This window comes from Sus scrofa, chromosome 10, assembly GCF_054392235.1.
Source record: "Sus scrofa isolate SSC_HxYL_T2T_F1_AM1 chromosome 10, Sscrofa_HxYL_maternal_Yorkshire_Landrace_v2.0, whole genome shotgun sequence".
In the NCBI taxonomy this organism is placed as follows: Eukaryota; Metazoa; Chordata; class Mammalia; order Artiodactyla; family Suidae; genus Sus; species Sus scrofa.
Window position 1 is genome coordinate 80,608,890 of NC_139392.1, and position 23,211 is coordinate 80,632,100.

Sequence of the window (23,211 nt, forward strand, 5' to 3'; positions counted from 1 at the left end):
GTCTCTCCCAAGTGGTTCTTTGCCTCATCAGGGACCCTTTACTTCATGTCTGTACACACAAAAACAGGATCATTCATTTATTCACCAAAGGTTTACTGGGGACTCTTTGTACACTAGCCAAGAGCTCAGCTCTGGCAATGCACACAGCAGTGGGCAGAAGAGATATGCATCTGCTCCACGGGGCTTGGAATCTGGTGGGGAACCCTAACATTAAGCAGATACTTACCCAAGTGATATATAATTGTGAACAGAGTAAGTGCTCTGAGGGCCTCCTAGGGGGAACTCCATCTGGCCTTGATGTCAGGGAAGCCTTCCCCAGGGAAGGAAGATTTGAGCTGAGATGTGAATGCTAAGTGGACGTTAACTTGGCCAAGGGGGGCTTTGGGAAAATAATGCTTCTCCTGGAGAGCGCAGAGCTCTGAAGTGGTGCCTAAGCTAGACATTCAAATGAAAGCAGGCAGTCAGTTCGGAGGAGGAGGCTGCACTGGAGATTAAGGTGGACTCATCATCTAGGTCCATGGTCGGGTCCTGCATGAATCTGTGCGGAGAAAGGGAATTCAGAGACTCTCCTGCAGGTTCCCCAGCTCCCTCCACACCAAGTTCACTTGTCTCCGATTCCATTTGCTCCTCTGAGGCTGTACTATAAAAACCCACTGCTGTTAAGGATTCAGCATTGTCACTGCAGTGACTCAGGTCATTGCAGGTGGCACAGGTTCAATCCCTGGCCCGGGAACTTCGGAATGCTGCAGGTGTGGCCGAAAAGAAAAACCCCACTGCTGCTGTTTTATCTCCTCTTTTTCCTCTCAAGTCACCACTCCTTTGTTTCTAATTACTTATAGCAAGAAAACCCACATTATGCCAAACTGAATAAGAAAATGACTCCATTAAAAGAAAGTATGCTTAAGTAGTCTTGCATTTGTACTAGAATTTGAGTAAGAGTAACTCGCGGTTAATAGGAATAATTACACTTTTTAGGATGGGGGAATTTCAGATTCCATGAAAGGTGGCAGGGTGGATGTTTGGCAGGAAGGAGTGTCTTAGGAACTTAAATCATACCTTGGAGGAAAAGCTGACTCTTTGGACACATTTATAAGCTGCCTTCCTCAGTTGCCTGTTACAAAGCCAAGATGCTGTGTGTTGGGTGACATTTCCAGTTTTGGAAAATAGATGGTGAGGTATGAAACAAAAGTAAAGAGGTACCAGTAAGTTTTATAACATTAATACAGGTGATGACATACCCACAAGGTATCTGTGTTAATTCGAAACGATTGTAGGATGCCTGGGAATATGTTCCTAATTTCATTTATTTTAAGTGAAGCAAATCATATTCTGCCGATGGGCAGATGATCAGTGAGATATCAAACCTAACATTTCCACAACCAACCCCCCACTTCCCCACCAAATTCTACTTTTCAGAGCTTCCCAGTTTGCTCAGGAACAACTGCAACTCTCCAGGTAGTGAATTCAAAACCCTTAGGGGGAGTTCTCTTGTGGCTCAGCAGGCTAAGGATCTGGCATTGTCACCGCAGCAGCTTGGGTCACCGCTGTGGCGTGGGTTCAGTCCCTGGCCGGGGAACTTCCATAAGCTGCAAGTGCAGCCAAAAAACAAAACAAAACAAAAAAAAAAAACAAACAAAAGCAAACCCTTAGGAATCATCCTCCATGCTTGTCTTTACTCACATCCACTTCCAAAGCATCCGCAAATCTTGTCAGCATCCCCAGGAAAAATGTATCCAGAATTTTCCCACCTCTGCCCTCCCTGCTTGTTTCAGCTGCTGCCCTCTCTCCCTTGAGTCATCACAGAAGCTTCCAGACTAGTTTGCAGTCTCTACTCTTGCCACCTGGAGCCACCAGCCCTCTGCTCTGGTCTGTTCTCCACCTGGCAGTCAGAAAATCTTTTTTTTTTTTTTTTAATTAAAGTATAGTTGATTTACAATGTTTTTTTTAACTCCTATTGTACAACACAGTAACCCAGTCATAGATGTACATATTTTTTTTAATATTATCGTTCATCATGTTACCACCCGAGATTGGACATAGTTCCCAGGGCTGTACAGTGGGACCCCATTGCTTGTCTGTTCCAAATGTAACCGTTTACATCTTCTAGCTCCAGACTCGGAGGATCTTTTTGAAACGTTAGTTAGATCACGTCATCCTTCTGCCACTGCTTCATTCTGAATGTCACCCACCTCCTCCCACTGCCTACAGGGCCCTCATCTGATGTGGCCCCTGCCTGCTGCCCGGAGCTGTTTCCCGCCTTTCTCGCTCTCTCCTCCTCTCTGGCCATCCATCCTGGTCTCCCTGCTTTACTCCCGGCTTCCAGGAGAGCTCTCCCGTCTGGGCCTTTGCTCCTCCTGTTCCCCTGCAGGGAACACTCCCCTTCCCACCACACTCAGATCTTTGCTTGCCTGGCTGCCTTTTTCTTTGTGTTCCTGCTCGGAGGTCGCTTAATCAGAGAGACCCTCTCTAACTCCCAGAGATAAAACAGCACCCCTCCCTGTTCTGTCTGGCCCTTTACTCTTTGTTTGTTTTTCCTTCATGGCACTTGACACCACCTGAGATACATATTTATTTGTCTGTGTGCTTGTCCATCTTTGCCTCATTAGGACACAAGCCCCACAGGGGTCGGGATATTGGCTGTTGTGTTTACTACTCTATCCCCAGCTCTTAAAATAAGCACTCAGCAAATATTTGTTGAATGAATGAAATGGTCAAATTCCTATTGTTTTCCACTCATTCCACTCTATTTCTTTTAAAAACAAATTGAGATATAATTGACATATGACACTGTATTAGTTTTAGGTATACAAAAATGAATATCTTAAAAACTAGAACTGCAGATATACATATACGTAAATTTTTTAAAAAGTAAAATTATCAGAGTTCCCATCATGGCACAGTGGAAATGAATCCAACTAGGAACCATGAGGTTGTGGGTTTGATCCCTGGCCCCGCTCAGTGGGTTAAGGATTCAGCGTTGCCATGAACTATGGGGTAGCGCTCAGATGCAGCTCGGATCTGGCGTGGCTGTGGCTGTGGCATAGGCCGGCAGCTGCAGCTCTGATTTGACCCCTAGCCTGGGAACCTCCCTATGCCATGGGTATGGCCCTAAAAGGACAAAAGATTAAAAAAAAAAAAAAGTGAAATTCTCTGGTGGAAGGCTTTCAAGAAAATTCTTCCATTTTTGTTTTGATGATGTTTTGATATGTTTCAATGACATTAAAGCATAGCTGAAAAAAAACCTAAAGTGGAAACATTCCCAGGGTATTTTCTTTTTTGGGTAGGGAGGCAAAGAGGTAGTATCCATGATGTCTTGGTTGCTTTGAAATTCGGGGTCGCCTTTGAAATGTGTCCTACGCTGGGTCCTGGTGAGGAGTGCTGAGTGCTTGTGTAGAAGGAGGAAGCTTGTATGGTGATGACAGCTGTTTGATGAAAATCTTAATGTCCTTAGTGAATCATGTGCATTTGTTTAAATGGTATTCCAGAAATTGGAAAGAACTTTAGAACAATCCTCGTTGGTGGTAAGACGAAGAAGAAAGAGAAGGTTTGTATTTAGAAATGCTATCCTTTTTTTTTCTTCCAGATGTTATTGATTTCTTTAAATTTAGATTAGAGTCTTGTATGATAAAATGTGTGATGTTCCAGAAAGGTGTCCTTTAACAGTGGGGTCTGTCCCTGTCCTCGAGCTGGCGTGTGTGGCAGCGCCACACTGCAGTGGTCAGAAGACTTCATCCTGCTCCCCCACTGCTCGGGCTGCTTCTCAGGAGGACACCGAACCTTATCAGGCTCCGATGCCACATCTGTCACAAGGAGGATGTAGAACTAGTAGCTTTTCTAGGGTCTCTTACATTTCCTAAGCTGAGTGCCATCAGTGTAAGTAAACTCTTCTTCTTTCTCTCCTTCCTGTGTAGGAGAAGGTGTTTATGACCTGAAGGTGGTCTCTTTTACTTTGTGAATTAAATGGCCCGGCATTTGTGAGAGCCATAGTTTCAGGGTCCTTGTTCTGAGTTCCAGGAAATTCGGGTTGTTAGGACAAAGGGTTAAACAATCAGATCATTTCCTTGAGGCAGATGTACATCGTTTTCATCAGTTCACATTTGGTTTTCATGAGCATGAACACAGAAGCCTTCTCCTTTACATTTTTATCATTGTTTTAGTTATGCGTTTCTCATGATATTTTCCCATCTTGCTTTGATTGCTGAATATTTTCATTTTCTTATGTGATTATTTTGGGCTTGCTTTAGTTTTCAGTCCACTTTATGAAGTATTATGTTACCAAAGGGTTTGCATATTCCATCTCTACTGTGTTACTTTGATTCAATAAAGGAGGCTTTTATTTAAACTTCATCTAATTTTGTTTTGATTCTTGACTAGTATTATTTGAAATTATCTTTATTGCCTTTTGGTATTAGATTAGGGTAACTCGTTTTCATGTGACACACAGTTCCTTGAGTGGAAATAATCCTGATGGTTTCTGCTTATTTCACGGCAAGGTTTTCTTTGATCTTTGTTTGTCTTTAGGTCACTTGCTGGCAACATGTATTTGCCTTCTGGTACTGCTTTGTGTTTCTTTGGTTTTCCTTAATTTACAGTGTTTTGTATTGCTAGTATTTTTTATGCGTTTGCCATCTCACCCAGTGTTTACCCTTCTTAGTTTGAACTTGTGTTCACTTTTGCTCCAGGTGTTTTAAGTGTTTCTATTTTCTGTCGGGGCATAAAGTATGAAGGGAGGAAAAGCAGAGGCACTTTTCAAAGGAGACCTTCTCACTGTTCTCACCTTGTGAACGTTTCTATTTTGCTGTGAAAGAATCTGATGGAGATGACCTGGGTCTCTTCTTCACTGATGGAAAACACGTTTCTGAATTCAGAGAAGCCTCAGCTGGGCTGTGCTTATAGCATTCCATCCCATGTAATATGTCCTCCAAAGACATACTACAAGAAAGAGGTTAGGTTGCAAGAGATGCTTCAGTATATTCTAGAACTCTTCGTATATTGCCCGTAGGCGTGCCAAGAGGCACCAGTTAAGTAGCCAGTAGCCCTGGTAAACACCCATAGCTCCATCCGTTCATTCACCAAACATTTATGTAGTATTTCCTGTCGGTGTGAGATGCTGGAAACCCGAAAATCAAAGATGTGGTTGTTGTCTTCAAAGAACTCGAATTCTGGTGGGTGAACCAGATGCATAAGCCCGTTGTGCTCAGGAAGACATGATGAGAGTTAGAATTAGCCAGGCAGAGACATGGGAAAGAAGTGTTTTAGGGCAGGAAATTATCATATGAGACAGAACATAGCGCACTGGAAACTTGGTGCGTATCGCCACGGCTTGGGCCCTGGGTCTAGGTGAGCAAAGGAAAGCCAGAACTGGAGTGTGGGTGGGGTGGAGCCACTGTCTTCAGAGGCAGGGTTCCACTGAATATCATTTCTGGGCACTTTTCCTTGGGCTTCATCCTGCGGGAGATTTAGATGCTATTCAGAGGACCAGTTACCTAAACTGGTAGGTAATTAAGTTCTGCCTTGGAAGTTTAATCTACTCTGGGAGCTTGTCTAGGCATCCAGTCTGCATTGAGTCACTCAGACTCTACTTAAACTTGACTCCTTGGACATCAAATGACCAGAAAGGCTTCTTAGCAGTCTTTTAGAGGGGTTGATAGTGTAGAGACAGCGGGTTGTGGGCTTTTAATTCCAACATCACAAGCACTCTTATTGTTGACATTTGTCATTTGCGTAGAAGCCAAAACACCAAAACCAATGCACCTTCCTTCCTACACTAACGACTCCCAGACTCCACACAAAATAGCCAACAGCTGGATGTTTAATAGGCATCTTAAATCTTCTGTCTGGAACCAAAATCTTATTTCCTATCTTGCCCGCAAAACACACACACATCTGTTCTTGCCTTTTTTCACCATCTCAGCTGAGGACACAACCCTTCACCCTAATACTCAGACAAAAACCATGGCATCACCTCTGGTACCTTCTTCCTCTCGCACTTCACATCTGACCTACCTGTGAGCCTGTTTGCGCTGTCTTCACAATGGATCTGCCGCACATCCAGCCACTTCCCACCACGCCCCCTGCACCCGAGGGAGTCACCATTCTTGTCTCCTTGAAATTGCAGAAATAGGCTCCTGATGTGTGTAATTCTGTTCATGCCCCTTCAGTCTGGCCTCTACCCGGCTGCCATGGACCTTTAAACACTTGCACCTGATCCCATTACCGCCTTGCTCACAACACTCTGATGGCCACAATCACACATGGTCTAAAACCCAAGATCCACAGTCTACAAAGCACGGTCTGGCCCTTGGTTGGGTCTCCGGTTCATTTTCTGTCAGACTGCCCAGTCCAGCCGTGCAGACCTCCGGGATGTTCTAAGTGTCAGGTGTTCTCACACACGGACTTCTGCAATCTGTGGTCCCTCTGCCTGGAACCCTCTGTCCCAGATGTTTTTTGTGGTTTGTTCACTTCCTTCAGGCCTCTGATTAAATGTCAACTAACGAGAAAAGGTTTCTTCGATCACTCCACCTACAAGTTTCTCAAGCCACACACACGAATAACTCTATCCCCTTGTCTTCCTTTATTTTTCACTGTACTTCTTTTTAAGCTTCATTGAGGCATAATTGACATACACAATTTGCCCAGATTTAATACGTAAATTTTGGTGAGTTCAGACATGTGCATATACCTGTGATACTGTCACCACATCGAGGTGCTAAACACATCTGCCATCTCTAAAAATGTCCTTGTGTGTGTGCTTTGTGGCAAGAACACATGGGAACTCTCTTCTTAAAATATTTTAAAGTGCGTGATACCGTATTGTTAACTGTAGGTGCTGTGTTGTACGTCAGATCTCTAGAAGTCATTCATTGTAAGTGAAACTTTATACCCACTGAGCAAGTTTCCCACATCCCCTTCCCCCAGCCCTTTAGCAACTGCTGTTCTGTTCTCTGCTCTATGAGTGTGACAGTTTTAGATCCCTCATGTAAGTAGAGCCATGCAGTATTTGTGCTTTTATGACTGGTTTATTTCACTTAGCTAATGTCCTCTAGGTTCATCCATGTTGTCCCAAAGGGTAGGATTGCCTTCTTTTTTATGGCTGGAGAGCAGTCTGTAGTACATGTATACCACATTCTCTTGTCTATTCACCTGCCAAGAGTCCTTTGGGCTGCATTCATATCTTGCTGCAATGAACAAGGGGCCACAGATATTTTTTGAAGACCGGGGAAATGCAGATCTAAACCACAATGAAATATCACCTTCTCTCTGTTGGGATGGCTCTTACTAAAATGAAAACTAAACCAGGAAAAGATAACAAGTATTGGCAACAGCATGGAGAAAACGGAACCCTTACACACTGTTGGTGGGGATGTAGAATGCGGAAGCCACCATGCCAAGCAGTAACGTTTTTAATATTTGGTTCTTCCAAATATTAAACATACATTCCAGCAATCCTGCTTCTTTGTATATATTCATAATTCTTTTTTTTTACTAGCTGACATTTTATTATATATTAAGTAGTTTGTGTAGTGTCTGTTTTCCCCAGAATATCAACTCTATTAGAACAGGGTCTTTCTGCCTGATTGGGTCTCTATTCTGTGATGAGCATCTAGAACAGTACCTGTGTTAGCCACCCAGTAAATCTTATAATATTCAAAGTAAATTTGATCTGAAATATAGAGAAACAGCTTTGTTGCATGTGTTAAATCACCAACACTTGGCAGTCCCCTTTAATTTATTAGTGTCTATTTTAAAATTAATTTGATTTCAGAGTAACAGTGCAATAATAATCATTATTATAATCTTTTTTAAAGCAGTCGGGTTGGATGTATCACCGGAATGTAACATTGTGACCTATGCTTGTTGAAAAGCCTGAGTCAGCTAATGACCTTTCATCACCAAGAAATCAGTAAATTATTCCTGCATTAACTCTTCTGCTCTCATATGAACACTTCTCTCTCAGGGTTTTGTTTATTTATCGAGGACATCTGTCCTCAGTAGGGACACTGCGGGGTAGAAGTGCCCATCAGAATTTGGAAATTCATACCTGTTATGGCGTCTGTCTCAGCGTGCTCTAGTTTATTGTTCTATCATGAGCTCCATGGAGACAGAGAAGTAAATGTGCCAGGTGGCTTTCCTTCCGGTGCCTGGCACAGGACCGGGGGTGCTCAGTGAGTAGACGGTGAATGGAAGGGGGCAAATGGAAGAATAAGTCATCCATCGCTTTCCTGGCTCAGTGAAAACTGCTAGGCTCCGCCTTAAGCTCCTAAGGACCACAGCCATCCTTAAAAGCTAAACTCGCCATTAAACTGGGAACAGAAATAGTAAATGCAGAAGCAATAATAAACTACTAATGTATTTTGGATGGGATGGATATGTATCCAAATAGGGTGTTTCAAAATCTCTTTTAATAAGAACAGTGTTCGTAAAATCACAACCTCTTACCCAGTATTTGCATTAATTTTCCATTGATTCTCTTTTCCCATGGAGCAATTATATTTTATGATTTATAGATGACATGCTGCTCCAAGTTCATGTTACTGGTTTTCAGTGATGAGCAATTTTAAAATTAGATAACCAGAATAACCTACAAGAAAATATACTCCTGATTTTAAACTCTTTGCCTTCATTTAAAATAAACTTTCTAGTATTTTTATTTTTGACATTAATTCAGTTTTCTGATTACTGATTGGCAACTCCCAAACTCCTGAAAAAAAAATCTACTACCTTCCCAGCCTGACTTCTGTAAAGAAAATACATTCAACAAGAGAATCCCAGCTGTATTATTTCCTTACTGTCTTTGAATGTTACTTCCAATCTGAATTTGAGACACTTGGTAGCATCTGTCCAAAAAGTGATGGTTTAGTATCTTCTTTTAAGTATAAGAAGATTTAAGGTGTTGATGATCGAAATACTAAGTCTCTGTAATGAAACTAATCCATAGGAAAAGAAGTGATGCCTTTATAATATAAAATCCAATTAGTGGACTATAACATGATTAGATTTAGCCATCTAATCAGCACATCTAGCTAATGAAAAAGAACACGGTGTAAATTGTTAGAAACTTTTAGTTAGTTCTGTTTCTCTCCCAGGAAAAAGGTTCAAGATTCTGGTTGAATCTGAAGCCTTTAGAGAAACTCAGATTCCTTGTACCAATAGACTTGGAATGAAAGAAACGTCATAAGTTTCTTTTACCGAGTGTGAAGTTAGGGAAGGGATCAGATACTAATGAATAGCATTTGTTCCAAGATGCACATGTGTCTTTCATTGATTTGCCAAAATTAAATCAAAGGGTTCCATATGTGTCTGAAGGAGAACCATCTGACACTTAAAGTAGCAAACAATAAAACTTTAAAAATATATTTCCTGTGAAGTGGAATTGATTGAGAAAAAGAGAAGGTTTGATCACCAGGAAGGATATAAATGTGGCTATAGCATATGCATCAAATGAATAAACTTTGGAACAGCTTTATGAATTCTAAGTGGCAAACATGTAAGGGAGGGAATAGGTATTCTTGGGTTTTTATTTATTGCTTTGTTTATTATGTCTTATCAGGTATTGTTAAACATTGCCAGTGGAAATGCAAATGGTGGTTGTTGGTTTTTATGGATCAAAATTGATGTCCACGTTAGATAACAGACTGCGTATACGTAGATATTTACGTTTCCGTCTTGCAGGTACAACAGTAAAGTCACAACATTGTCTTTGTGGTCACAAATTTCCCTGTTCTCCCCCAACTTCCTGTTTCATCCAGATGGCCCCCATCCTCCCGCCCCAGGCCCCAGGCCAGGAGGTCATGGGGTTAGATCCTGTCTTTATAGGAACTACTTCAAATTGTCCATGGGCTGATACAGCTGGGCGATGTATTGAGTTTCTGCCTTTTGTTCGTTCGTTAGCTCCTGCTGCCAGGCTCCTTGTGTGCTGCTTCTCCTGTGACTGGATTTCCTATTTCTTATTGTCTCCTCTCCTCCCCCCACCCCCAAATATTCCTGATCTGTCCATACTGCATGTCTCAGATATTCTGGTCCTCCGATCTTTATCTTCTGCCATGTACCTGACCCACGTGTACGAAAGTTGTTGTTCACTGGCTCAGCGTGCTCTAGTTTATTGTTTATCAGGCTCTTTCCTAGATTCCATCTCAGTGTCCTTATAATCATCCTTTGATCACAGTGACCCATTGCTCACCTCCTGACCTGACTGTCTCTTCATACTTGCCTGTCTCTCCAGCCCCAGCCACTCACCTCGAACTTCGAGCTTGGCAATCCTTAACCCTCATTTTCCTGCATTTTCCCATTGTCCAGTCATATCATGGACACATTGAGTTATTTTCCTAAATGTTCATTGGTTGAAAAAAATATACCTGCTCGTTCACAAATGCAGTCGTACTAAGATGTGCCTAGATGAGACATTCAGTGTGGCTTGTCACTAAGGGAGTCTTAACGTAAAAGTGTATTCAGGGACTTCCAGTGGAGTGATGCTATCCCTTAAGAGTCAGTATCTGAATGGGTCAGTGAGAGAATAAACCAAACACATAGTCCAGTTTTAAGCATTTAAGAATATATTGCATATATTGATCCAATAAGTATTTACAGAATAGCCTCTTCAATGGTGTAATGAGATTTTCTCTCATTGAATGGTGATGAATCTTCCTGTGTAAGATTGATGAATACAATATCAGCAGTTGTGGTAACTGAGGAAAATTGGGATTTGCTGTGAGCTGACTTTTCTAGTCATGGCATAATTTGTGTGCAAAAGCTAGTCTCAGGGATACAGCTTACCTAAATGGAAACAGTGTCTGCATCTACCTGCCATCCTTAAGTTCTTTATTGCTTTCATCTTACCCAAGAACTGCCCCCAATTATGTAGTTCTTGTCAGGAAACCACATACACATCTGTACCATTCATTCCTTTATTTTCTTTTTTGTCTTGTTTTGGAGGAGAGCATGCATGTGCCTGGAGATACATACATATAGATACATACCATATGGATTTGGGGCCATGAGAATATTATTCAAGACGCTGTAATTTAGGGTAGAAATTATTTCCTTTTCCATCAGTGAAAGACCTGCTTGTATTTGTGGTTTGGGTTACAATTACAATTTGGGGATTTTTTTCTGGCTTTGATAGCTAAAAATTAGAAATAAATCTGAGAAAAAGTTACACAAGTTGAAATTCAAATCTAAATGTGGGAGTAAATTGGCTTGATTTTTGTGAAGCAAAATTGCAGATATCCTTCAATCTGAAATGCTCTATTTCTATTCAAACCACATTGTGTCTTAGTTCTGTCAGAGAACATTCATGGACTTACATTTTCTAGGGAAAAAAATAGCTTTGAAATGAAAACATATTGCTTTTATGGGCTTCTGAGACTAATTAAGTTTAACTGGCAGATAATTTAAAATGTAACTAATTCATAGACCTCCCATTGTGGCTTAGGAGATTAAGAACCCAACTAGTATCCATGAGGATGCAGGTTCCATCCCTGGCTTTGCTCAGTGGGTTAAGGATTGGGTGCTGCCGCAAGCTGCGACAATCTGCAGCATAGGTCTCGGATGCAGCTGGGATCTGGCGTTGCTGTGGCTGTGGCCCTAAAAACACTCAATAAATACATACATAAATTAAAATATAACTGATTTTGTATCTTTTCAACATTCAGTAGTTGCAAAGTCCCAAAACAATATTTTAGAAGCTCTTACTTGCGACAACTAAGCCAAATATATAAAAGAAATGGTCAATGGTATGGATGCCATTCAATAATTCTAAAAATTATGCAATCTATATATTTTCCTTTTGTGCTTAACGGGTAATTAGGAATCTTTGAATAGTCAACTTCCATGTTAGGTTAAAGCACCATTCTAAGTCTGTCATTTAAGTTTAGGGAAGAACATGCTTAAATGGTTTCCTGGAGTTAATTGTTTTTTCAGCTAGACTGTTAGCCTGGCTGTGGGAGTAGAGCTTGTCCTTATGCGGTTGGTGACTGGAGGGAGGGACACATCCAGGCAGTGTTCTACCGGATGATTTTGAAAATCATTAGGTGGCATATCATGGTGGGGTCTTCCCTGCTCGGTGGGAAAGTGAGTGATGTCACATTAGGGGAGGTGACTTGAAATTATTCATACAGGATAAGGTAACTGAATGACAGCAGGCCTGGGTAACATAGGATAGTCTTGGCAATGGGAAGAAGAAACAAAGAGTAAACATACGTGTACATGCACGCTCCAGAGACTTCTCAGATGCCAAAATGGAAAAAAAAAAAAAAAAAAAGAAATCTAAAAGCCATTGCTTTAGGAGGGACTCTACTGTCTATGAATTGAGCTTGCTTTTCCAAAAGTGAATGAATTATTCCTACCATGATTTCTTCCCGGGATGTTCTGGCACATCTCATCAGCCACAGAGACAAGAACTTCTGGTGGGGTTTATCCCCCAGAGTTAACCACAAAAAAGCCAGTGACAACTAGAGTTGCCTCCAAGAGCATAAGAAGCCTGCCTTGCAGGTCTCTCCCCAGGCATTAAACCCCTTTTCCTTTCTCTTTCCCTTCCTCTCCTACCTGTCTGCCCGCCAGCAGGAGTGCCTGGTTGACTCTTGCCTCTTCCGACTTCAGGAAGTCCTCCCTGCTCCTAGAAGCTCCTCTCTGGACCATGGCACTCTTCCACGTTTCTGAATCCACACTGCTTATTTGCCAGTTAATCTTATGCTCTCTTGTCACTTCTTCCGTGATCATTTTGGTGTGAAACAGCCCAGAGTTTGGCTTCTGGAGTTAGATTGTTCGCATTTAAATACTGGCACCTATGTGTCTCTGATATTTTTGACCAAGTTACTGAATCTGGCTACCCTTCAGATGCTACGTCTGTAAGATCTGTAAATGGTGACAATTCTACCAGCTCATACATGTGACCCACAGAGCACTGGACATGGTTTAAATAGAGGGGCTGACTGTGCCAATTTGCCTGAGACTGAGGGGGTTCCTAGGAAGTAAAACTTGCAGTGCAAAAACTGGGAAAGTCAGGAGTTCCCATCGTGGCTCATCAGAAACGAATCTGACGAGCATCCATGAGAACACAGGTTCAATCCCTGCCTTTGCTCAGTGGGTTAAGGATCTGGTGTTGCCCTGAGCTGTGGTATGGATCACAGATGTGGCTCAGGTCCCGCATGGCTATGGCTGTAGTCTATGGTGTAGGCTGGCAGCTCTGATTCGACCCCTAGTCTGGGAACCTTCATGTGCCGCAAGTGTGGCCTTCAAAGGACAAAAAATAAAATAAAATAAAATTGGGATACTCCCAAGCAAATTGAATCAGTCCTCCTTGCAAGAATTTTGTGTATATTATTCCGATTTTATAGTATTCATATTTTGTATTCCTTGGGAATCCTGTATTACATCTTTTCCCCTTAAAGTTTCACAGACACCTATAGCCAGGTGCTTAAACATCTTCATGTATGCTGCATTTTCTTCAAAGAGGTTTGCAGGGCCTTACAGAAATAAAATTCATCTAAGACTAGGAAACTAGAACAAAGATGACATGAGCGTCTATAAGGAGAAATTGTTAGAAACTTAGCCTTGGCTTGAGAGATAATTTTTGATTTTGCAAAAGCTTTTTAAAAACATATCCCAGGAGTTCGCGTCGTGGCTCAGTGGTTAACGAATCCAACTAGGAGTCATGAGGTTACGGGTTGGATCCGTGGCCCTGCTCCGTGGGTTAAGGATCTGGTGTTGCCGTGAGCTCTGGTGTAGGTCACAGACATGGCTCGGATCCTGTGTTGCTGTGGCTCTGGCGTAGGCCAGAGGCTACAGCTCCGATTAGACCCCTAGCCTGGGAACCTCTATATGCCGTGGGAGCGGCCCCAGAAACGGCAAAAAGACAAAATCAATCAATCCCAAATGCCTAGAACAGTGAGCATAATAAAAGCTAACTATTAACTTCAGAAAAAAAATATCCACAAAAGAAGATATAATCTCAGACGGGCTACTGTTAAATCATGTCACCGACCAGTCCCTAAGTACAGGTGTGGCTGCTGGGCTGTCTTTTCACCCTTCCAGCTGGTAAGGATACAAAGAAACCTTTATACTCAGGACACAGCAGGCAGTGTGGACTTCAGGTGGCAGAGATTCCCTTTGTGCCCCTACCCCCTGAGTTCCAAGGAAGAACTTGGTGGTGGGTTAAGGAAACAGGCCCAGGTACTGAATCTGCACACACTGAATCCGTGTCACAGTTTCCGCCTGGGAAACTCCCATCTTGTCAGCACCACTGGAAAGCCTGCCCAACCTTTGCCCTGTAGGAGACCGTATCTGTATCCCCTGGTTAGGAAACAAGGCTTCTGTGGGGAGGGAAAGAAGACTTTACTCCTGCAAAGACATTTTTTGGCTGCACAGTCTCCCTTTTGTCTGAGATGGTGCCAGGGTCCTGCTTGGGTTGGCACCCCCACCCTGCAGTGGGGACTTTATCAGTCTGCTCCCATCAGTGGTGCCTCATGGCGCTTGCCTCCCCAGGGCGGAGGGGGAGTTGCAGGTTAGTCTCCTGCTTATCTCATCGTGAGCTTCCTCTTGGCTCAGCTTTCTTCCCACAGTCCCCGGTTGCTTCTTGAGTCCTGGGTTGAACATTTACCTCCACAAAGAGCAAAAAGTCATGGAGTGGTTGTGTGCTTTAGCCTGTTCCAGCTGCTCTAACAGAATCCCACAGACTGGGTGCACTACGAATAACAGGTATTTCTGTCTCATGATCCTGGAGTCTGGAAGCCAGAGATGCAGGTGCCAGCATGGTCAGTTCTGATAAGGGCCCTTTTCACGGTTGCAGGCTGCCATCTTTTCCTTGTGCCCTCACATGATGGAAGGAGAGTGAGCCAGCTTTCTGGTCTCTTCTCATAAGGACACTTACCCCATTCATGCGGGTTCCACCCTTATGACCTAAAAGCCCCACCTCTGGATACCGTCACATTGGGTGTTAGGATTTCAACATGTGAATTTACAGGGATGCAAACACCTAGTCCATTGCAGGCAGAGAGAAGGAACTTGGGAGTAGCATAAATAGGGTCACACAAGCCCTTAAATTTGTGTCAGGTGGAGAAGGAAGCCAGTAGTGGCTTAGTTGTTCTTCTTCGTGGCTGCCCATTTGAATCACTTGGAAGATTGATTGATTGATTGATATGTTTTTAGGGCCACATCCATGGCTATATGGAGATTCTCAGGCTAGGGGTCTAACAGGAGCTAGAGCTGCCAGCCTACATCACAGCCACAGCAATGCGGGATCTGAGCCATGGCTGCAGCCTACACCACACAGATCATGGCAATGCCTAATCCTTAACCCATACAGCGAGGCCAGGGATTGAACCTGCATTCTCGTGGATACTAGGCAGATTCGTTTCTGCTGAGCCACGACAGGAACTCCATAATCACTTGGAATCTAAAAAGTAAAACCCAGTGCATGGTCCCTCCCATCCCCACCCCAGAGATTCAGATTTAATTAGTGGGGACTTCTTTCCTCCTTTCCTTCTCACCGTTTATGACCTGAGCCGGAGCTGAAAATTTAGTGTATGAAATAGTAATGATTGCTTTTATTTTTACATATGATTTCCAAAGTTTGAGCAATATTTTGTGTCACAGTAATGATTGTGCGTGTCTTTAGAACTTGTTGGTTTGGGGAATTCTCTTGTAGCACAGTGGGTTAAGGATCCGTGGTTAAGGATCCCTGCAGTGGCTTGGGTCACTGCTGTGCCATGGATTCAGTCCTTGGTTTGGGAACTTCCACATGCCAGGGGATGCTGCCAAAGGGAAAAAGAAAAATCTGGTGGTTTTAACTCAATGGTAGATCGTTTCACTTTTATGTTAAAAGTCTGTTGATTCCTAGTTTATTATGTAGCAGGGCTGTTTCTTAGGCAGTTGTCTGTTCACAGCTTATCATTAAAAACCTACAACTAAAACCTAGCGGCAGTCTGGCTTGTTTCTGTTTACTGCAGGGGAGAAAAAGAATTTCCTGTAGTGCTAGGGATTCTCTTGGATTAAAAAGTAGCTCTTGTTGCTGGATTAGGCATAACTTTTGTGGATTCAGTACCCACTGTGGCTCGTGGAGAGCAGCAGAGGCCACGAGAATTTGAAGCTCTGGCATAGAACTCCTGGTGGCACGTGCAAAAGCTATTTGTACAAGAAAGATCCACATTATGAGCCTATTTTATTATCAGTTAGCTCAACTACTTCACTCATGACCTAGATGAGATCTAATTAGGAGCTAGCTCATTATTTAATGTTTACTTCAAAACTAGTAGCATCTTCATACTTTCTCTTTTATAGTCTTGTCCTCATTCAGCAAGTCCCCTGTGATTGTCTAAATAGAGATTTTCTTTTTTTTTTTTTTTTGTCCTGGGGTTGGGGGGAACCTCATTAAATTCTTTGATGTGCATTAGCTGATAAAATTAGTCAACTGTTAGAAATTATGATGGTTTCATTATCCTCTGTATTCTTTATTAGGAAATTCCTGAAGGCTGATTTTTCTCCTTATTCTCGATTTTTAAAAGTATAAGCCTATGAGAAAACCCCCAGATTATTTTTTCTGTTCATGTTATGTCTGTAGTTAGCCAACTGCTAAATGCCTGTTTCCCCCCAACTCCAGGTGCTGTGTTGAAATCCTAACCCCCAATATGATGGTATTAGATGTGGCCTTGGGGAGGTGATTCGGTCGTGAGGCTGGAGTCCTCATGAATGGGACTTAGTACCTTTATAAAAGGGACCCCAGGGAGCTCCCTCACCCCTTCTGCCATGTGAGGACTCAGCAAAATATGGCCATCTATGAATCAGGAAGCAGATCTTCACCAGGTACCGAGTCCGCTGATGCCTTGTTCTTGGACTTCCCCGTCTCCAGAACTACGAGAAATAAATGTTTGTGGTTTAAGCCACCCTTCTGTGGTGTCTTTCAGTACCAACCCAAATGGGCTGAGACATCAGTGAAGCACCATTTTTTATTTTTATGTTTTGCATTTGGAGCTCGGCCATCTTCTCTTACGCTGTGGTTGCTGGGAGGCTCTTGAAACTTCCTCACCATCTTTAATGGCTTGAGACTTTAATTGTGGTGTCACTATGTGGAGGTGATGGTTCTGCTGCTTTCCTGCTTAATCTCCCAGCCTCTGCATTTTTATTCTATAAAGTGGGAATGATACGTGTATTAGAGAGTTATTCTCTTAATTGAAGAGAACTTGGAAATAATAGAAATAAAGCACCCGGCACACAGAGGACACTTACATAATATGTATGCCTTCTCTTCTCTCACCTACTCTGGGTACGTCCCCCAGAGCGGACATTTTGGAGCATGCTTTTCTGCTTTTAATTTGGGTGAATTTATTTGGTTCAGTTACTCTCGTCTTTGTGTCTGTGTGTTTTTATTTGTGAAGGCTCCTAAAATTTTTTCTTCCTCCGTTTGCACCTGTCTACTCCTTTATCTTGATTTCATCACCTCCTTCCATCATCAAAATAAACCTTAAATAGAAAGTATTAGCACTGGCTATTTGTTTGAAGAATTCGTTATGCACTAGAAGAAAGATTTTGGTTCTACACATACTGTAGGACATTTCAGATAGCATCTGAAATCCACAGAGCTTTAGTCAGCTTCCAGATCTCTGGTCAATAAATCTTGCCAATGTGAAATGAAAGTTGAGTCACACTTTCGTGTTTTGCTGTTGCCTCAGTATAATTAAAGCTGTTGTTCTGTGGCTTTTGTACTATCAAAATAGAGATTGCCTAACATCCAGACTCTTGGGTTGGAAAACCATCATACCATTACCATCATCTGCACCGTTGCTCATGGGGGTCTGACCACTAGTTTAATAAGGAAGGTACTGTGTTTTTCTCTTTCATAAGAAGTCCTTGTTTATTGCAAAATGAGCCTAACATTTTGCTTTTGCAAAACCCTTTCAATTCTGTATATTTGTGGGCATCTCTCACTCACATGGAATAATCCTCTCTGACCCACATTTTTAATAAACTCGATTTCCAAAACCATTTGAAATTTCCTTTTGCTTGTTCACCTGTGTTTCATAAAAATCATGAAATTTCCTTTTGCTTATTCACCTGTGTTTCATAAAAATCATGTAGCAAAACAATAAAAAAGCAATGTTTGTGCCTCTTTTTAAAAGAGGCATTTGCTTTCAGTAAGTTGGTTCCTCTAGGCTCTCAGTTATATTTTTTCATAGGCCTAATAGGAGTTTCCTAAAAAATCTTCTGTTGTACCAGGTAAAAGGTAGATAAGTTTAATAACCCCAAAGGGACTTGCATTAAATAATGTAGCCAGAGAGGCAGATGGAAATAATCAAAAAAGGCATGAGAAGAAACCATGGGGACAAGATAGATTGTATTTACTCCAAGGTTTTTCACTCTAAAGTCTCCTGCTCTCTCCAACCCCAACATGTTTAGGACAAATATATTACTTTCTTTACCTTCCGTATTTGATAGTAGCTATGGATTCCCTTTAAAGGTCAGATTCAAACAACTGAATAGACATTAATTTGCTTCATTTTTAAAAGCCAAAATCAAACATTCTTGAGTTGTCAGCAATGGTGGTTACTAAACTGAGATTATGAGGTACAATCTATGTAAACATAAACGTTTTATGGCCTATGAGAGAGCATATTCAAAAATTTTTTCATTGTTGTCCTTTCCTGATTGTTTTTTTTTCCCAAAATATTTTAAGATGGCTTGCTTGACTCTGTGCATCAATTTATTTTTTATTTGTTATTGAAATATAGTTGACTTACAATGTTGTGTTAATTTCTGCTGTACAGCAAAAGTGATTCTGTTATACATTCTTTTTTTAAAATATTCTTTTCCATTATGGCTTATCATAGAATATTGAATGTAGTGACCTGTGCTATATAGCAGGACCTTGTTATTTATCCACTCTAAGTATAATAGCTTGCATCTGCAACCCCAAACTCCCACTCCATCCCTCTCCCACACCCCCATCCCTTGGCAACCACAGTCTGTTCTCTGTGTTGGTGATGAATCTGTTTTTGTTTCATAAAAGTTCATTTTTGTCATATTTTAGATTCAACATTTAAGTGATATATGGTATTTGTCTTTCTCTTTCTGACTTACTTCACTTAGGGTGATAATCTCTGGGACCACCCATGTTGCTGCAAAAAAGAATGACAATATTTCATTCTTTTTTATGGCTGAGTAGTATTCCATTGTACATCAAAATTTAAAGGTCATACTTAAATAGTGTAACAAGGAATTAAACATATCATTTTTATTTTAATTAACTTAAAGGGTTACTTAGTTAATTTTAAGTATTTACAAATAGATCAAAATAATGATGAAGAAATGTCTTGTTTAAGTGAATAAAAATGAGTTCAGGGCTGATGGCCTGTGGATGCAGTTGGAGTCATTGACAAGTAAAAATGTATTTAGGGAAATTCCCTAAGTATCCTGAGCCATTTCCTTAATTGGACAAAGGACCTATGTTCAGGGCAATTACTGTTATAGGAGGGCAGTTGGTTTGCCTCATCTTATGCCTGTTGCTTCGAATGTAGTGGACAGTGATAACTGTTAAATCTTTGCAAGCTTGCCAAGTGATAGGAAAGGTCGTAAGCTCTGTACACACATGAATTCTCTTAAATATTTGATAGTCAACGGAGTGAATAAGTGAATGGTCAGTGCTTCCCTCTTCCAATACAAGAAAAAGCTCTTTTGCTCAGCTAATTAAGTGGGTCTAGATATGGGACTTTCAGTATTTTGTCTTCATGAGTGAATTTTGATAACATCGTTGAGATCTACTGACATTAAATATTTAAATTGAGTTGATACATTAAGGAGTGCTGTTTCTGAAGTATTTGATGTGTAATAACTTCATAATATACTACAATCCAAGTAAAGATCTTTCTCTATAAAGATATTAAACAAAATTGTAACAATATTATAATATGAATTAATTCAAGAACTATTAAAAACCCCCCATTTAACCTAATATCATTATTATCTGGAGAACATATTAATGATTTGTAATTTTCTGATGATTGATTAAACTTTGAGGTTTGATGTTCTCATATATCATTAGAATGAGTGTGTCACTTATAAAATATTAATTATTAATAATACCCAAGAATTACATCTGCTTTATTCTTTTATTCTAGTAACTGTCCTGAATAAATCAACCCATGGTAATTACTTTATATACTCAACCTGACTGAACAAAGATGGCAATCTAATATAGATTTTTTGGTTTTGGCTGCGCCTGTGGCATGCGGAAGTTCCCATATCAGAGATGAAATCCATACCACGGCTAAAACTAGAGCCACAGCAATGTCAACACCAGATCCTTAACTCACTGAGCCATGAGAGAACTCCCTATTGTGGATTTTTACAGCACGTGTATCATACAAGTTTTACTAGTATATCGTGTAATTATTCGAACCACAAGGAAGGGCATACCTACTAAAATACTTTCATTTATAGCCCATGATTCTGGTTACAAGTACTTAAACATACTTACAAAGAAACACACACTCTACTGATTCTGTGGAGTTTTATCCAGCTGCTGTGTTTATTGCTTTAGAATTCAATTTTCTTCAAAACAGAAGTTTTTGAATATCATAATTAGTGGTGAGAACAGCACAAACTAAATGTATACTATCTTGTATGTAAAAGGATAATGTTTATGAAATTCTTGTGGTTTGGCTCCTCAGGGCTTTGTAACATTATTCAGCTGACTTAGAGCCAAAATAAAATAGATAGTTCATATATTCTAGATAAAGTTTTCTTTTAAGGATACAGACTTAGTATTAACTGCTTAGCAAATATTTATCATCTTTGTAAAGGTAACATGCAGCGAAATATTGAAAACCTCCATCATCAAGTATTCTGTGAAAACGCTTGTACCCTGTCATGGTTTGACAATCCAATTAAATTCCTTTAAGTTTGTTTTTTCTTTTCTCTTTTTTAGAAATTGAATTACAGTTGATTTACAATGCACAGTGATTCAATATATATATGTATACATATGTGTATTCTTTTTCAGATTCTTTTCCCTTATAGGTTATTACAAACTATTGAGTATAGCTGAGTATAGTTCCTTGTGCAATACAGTAGATCCTTGTTGTAAATTCCTTTAAATTTCTTCTTTTTATTTTGGAAAATGCCTGTAAGGATCACATGGCTAAGTAAAAACATAATTTTGTTAAGGGATTATGGGAAAGTTTTGTTTGCTATTTGTGTTTTTTTAACATAGCGTCTGCAATAGAGTAATACAAATATTTCTAATATATATTTAACTGCATGTTAAACTGATTACCTATATATGTCCTTAGGTACTGAAATTTACACTACTCTAGCGATAACTTATAATGCCACTACTCCAGTTTCACATGACACTGCAAATGGCATTTTGTTTCAGAGCCTAGCAGAGCATGGTGTCACTTGAGGGCTTGGGCGGGGTATTTTGAGACTCGGTTTGAGGATTCTTTGTCTGTGTGTCTGTTTAATGTCCAGCACCTGTTCTTCCTGGAGCCTACCAGCAAAGCCATTCTCAAGGTTATGGGTACATGCACCAGACCAGCCTGTCATCTGTGAGGTCAATGCAGCATTCACCAAATCTAGTAAGTGTCCATTTGAGGTGTTCCATCTTGCCTGGTCTTCCCCTTTTATCTCCAGAATATATACACGGAATGCAGTTGAAAGAAATATGGCACATTTTTATATAAAAGGATAAATGAGGATGTGTTGCCATTCGTAGCAACCTTTTCTGAGGAACTAGAAGACATATAGAGGTAAACCACTGAGAAGGGGAGACACGATGTGAAAACATGTAAACAATAAAACACACGAAGAATCTGCCAGTACCCTACCCTGATTGTTACCTCATGTTTGGAAATAGTCAGTTATAGTCTTCATTCAGGTTAAAAAAAAAAAGCACAAATATTTGGTCATCTTACCTGGTTAATCAAAATGGCTACCCAGATCTAAATGACACAACCAACATGTGTCTCCGGTCCTCCTCCTTGAAATGTTGGAGTGCTGATTTTTTCATCCAGTGTAAAGCTGGGAGCAGTGTTTCAGGTCGTTTCGTCAAATACGGTGTCTTATTCTGAAATTGCTTCTCCAAGCTCCTGATACAAAGTCAGGACACAAAGTCCCTTGGCCTTTTTTTGGCCTGACACAAAGTCCCTTGGCCTTTTTTGGCCTGTGCTCTTAGAAGTAGGTGGCCCTGAGAAGCAGCTTGTAAAATATCTTTTTTTTCCTAATTAAAAAATATGTATGTGTATATTTTTTTGGCTTTTGGGGGCCTCACCTGTGGTATATGGAAGTTCCCAGGCTAGGGGTCCAATTGGAGCTGAGCTACAGACCTACGCCACAGCCCCAGCAGCCAGATCCGAGCCACATCTGTGATGGATGCTGAAGCTTGTGGCAACATCAGGTCCTTAGACCAATGAGAGAGGAAGGCCAGGGTTTGAACCCGCATCCTCATGGATACTAGTCAGTATCCCACTGAACCACAACAGGAACTCCGTATCTTTTTTTTTAATGTTTCTTTGTATAAGTATAGTTGACTTACAATATTGTGTTAATTTCAGATGTACAACAATAATTTGGTATTTTTTATTGATTATGCACCATACACAGTTATTACTATAATATTATTGACTATTTTCATGTGCTGTAGATTATATCTTTGTGATCTACTTTTTTTTTTTTTTTTTTGTCTTTTTAGGGCCGCAAGGACCGCATATGGAGGTTCCCAGTTCCCAGGCTCAGGCTCTAGCCAGAGCTATAGCCGCTAGCCTATGCTACAGCCTCAGTACTGCCAGCTTCAAGCCGCATCTGTGACCTACACCACAGCTCATGGCAATGTCAGATCCTTAACCCACTGATCGAGGCCAGGGATCAAACCTGCAACCTCATGGTTCCTAGTCAGATTTGTTTCCACTGAGCCACAACGGGAACTCCTGATCTACTTATTTTTTCAAACTGGTAGTAAGGTATCTTTAACTACTCTAAAGTTCTTCGCATCTCAGCCAGTTTCCTCAGTCTGTGAATGCACTTGATTTTTGAGATTGTCTGATGTTATTATTAGCTAAACTCTTGGTCTCAAATGTAAACAAATATAGTAAAACTCAATTTAAAATTTCCTCACTATGCCAAGGATTTAATTATATGTCAATATTCAAGACGTATATGCTAAATATCTATCACTGTGATACAAAAACCTATCGAGTGTATGATAGATTTTTTCCTTTTCTTTGG

At 40.8% G+C, this 23,211-nt stretch overlaps 1 protein-coding gene across 21 annotated transcripts in view; it reads left to right on the top strand.

Moving 5' to 3' along the window:
- Positions 1 to 23,211, top strand: part of NEBL (nebulette) — a 355,791-nt gene that overhangs the window by 326,781 nt on the left and 5,799 nt on the right. For all 21 annotated transcript variants that reach the window (XR_014818008.1, XM_003357763.5, XM_084980375.1 and 18 more), the window contains one exon: positions 21,460 to 21,566. Coding sequence is in view for 20 of the 21 variants with exons in the window: in XM_003357763.5 (XP_003357811.1) it covers positions 21,460 to 21,566 (107 nt within the window). In the remaining variant the exon portion in view is untranslated. The remainder of the gene's footprint in view (positions 1 to 21,459; positions 21,567 to 23,211) is intronic.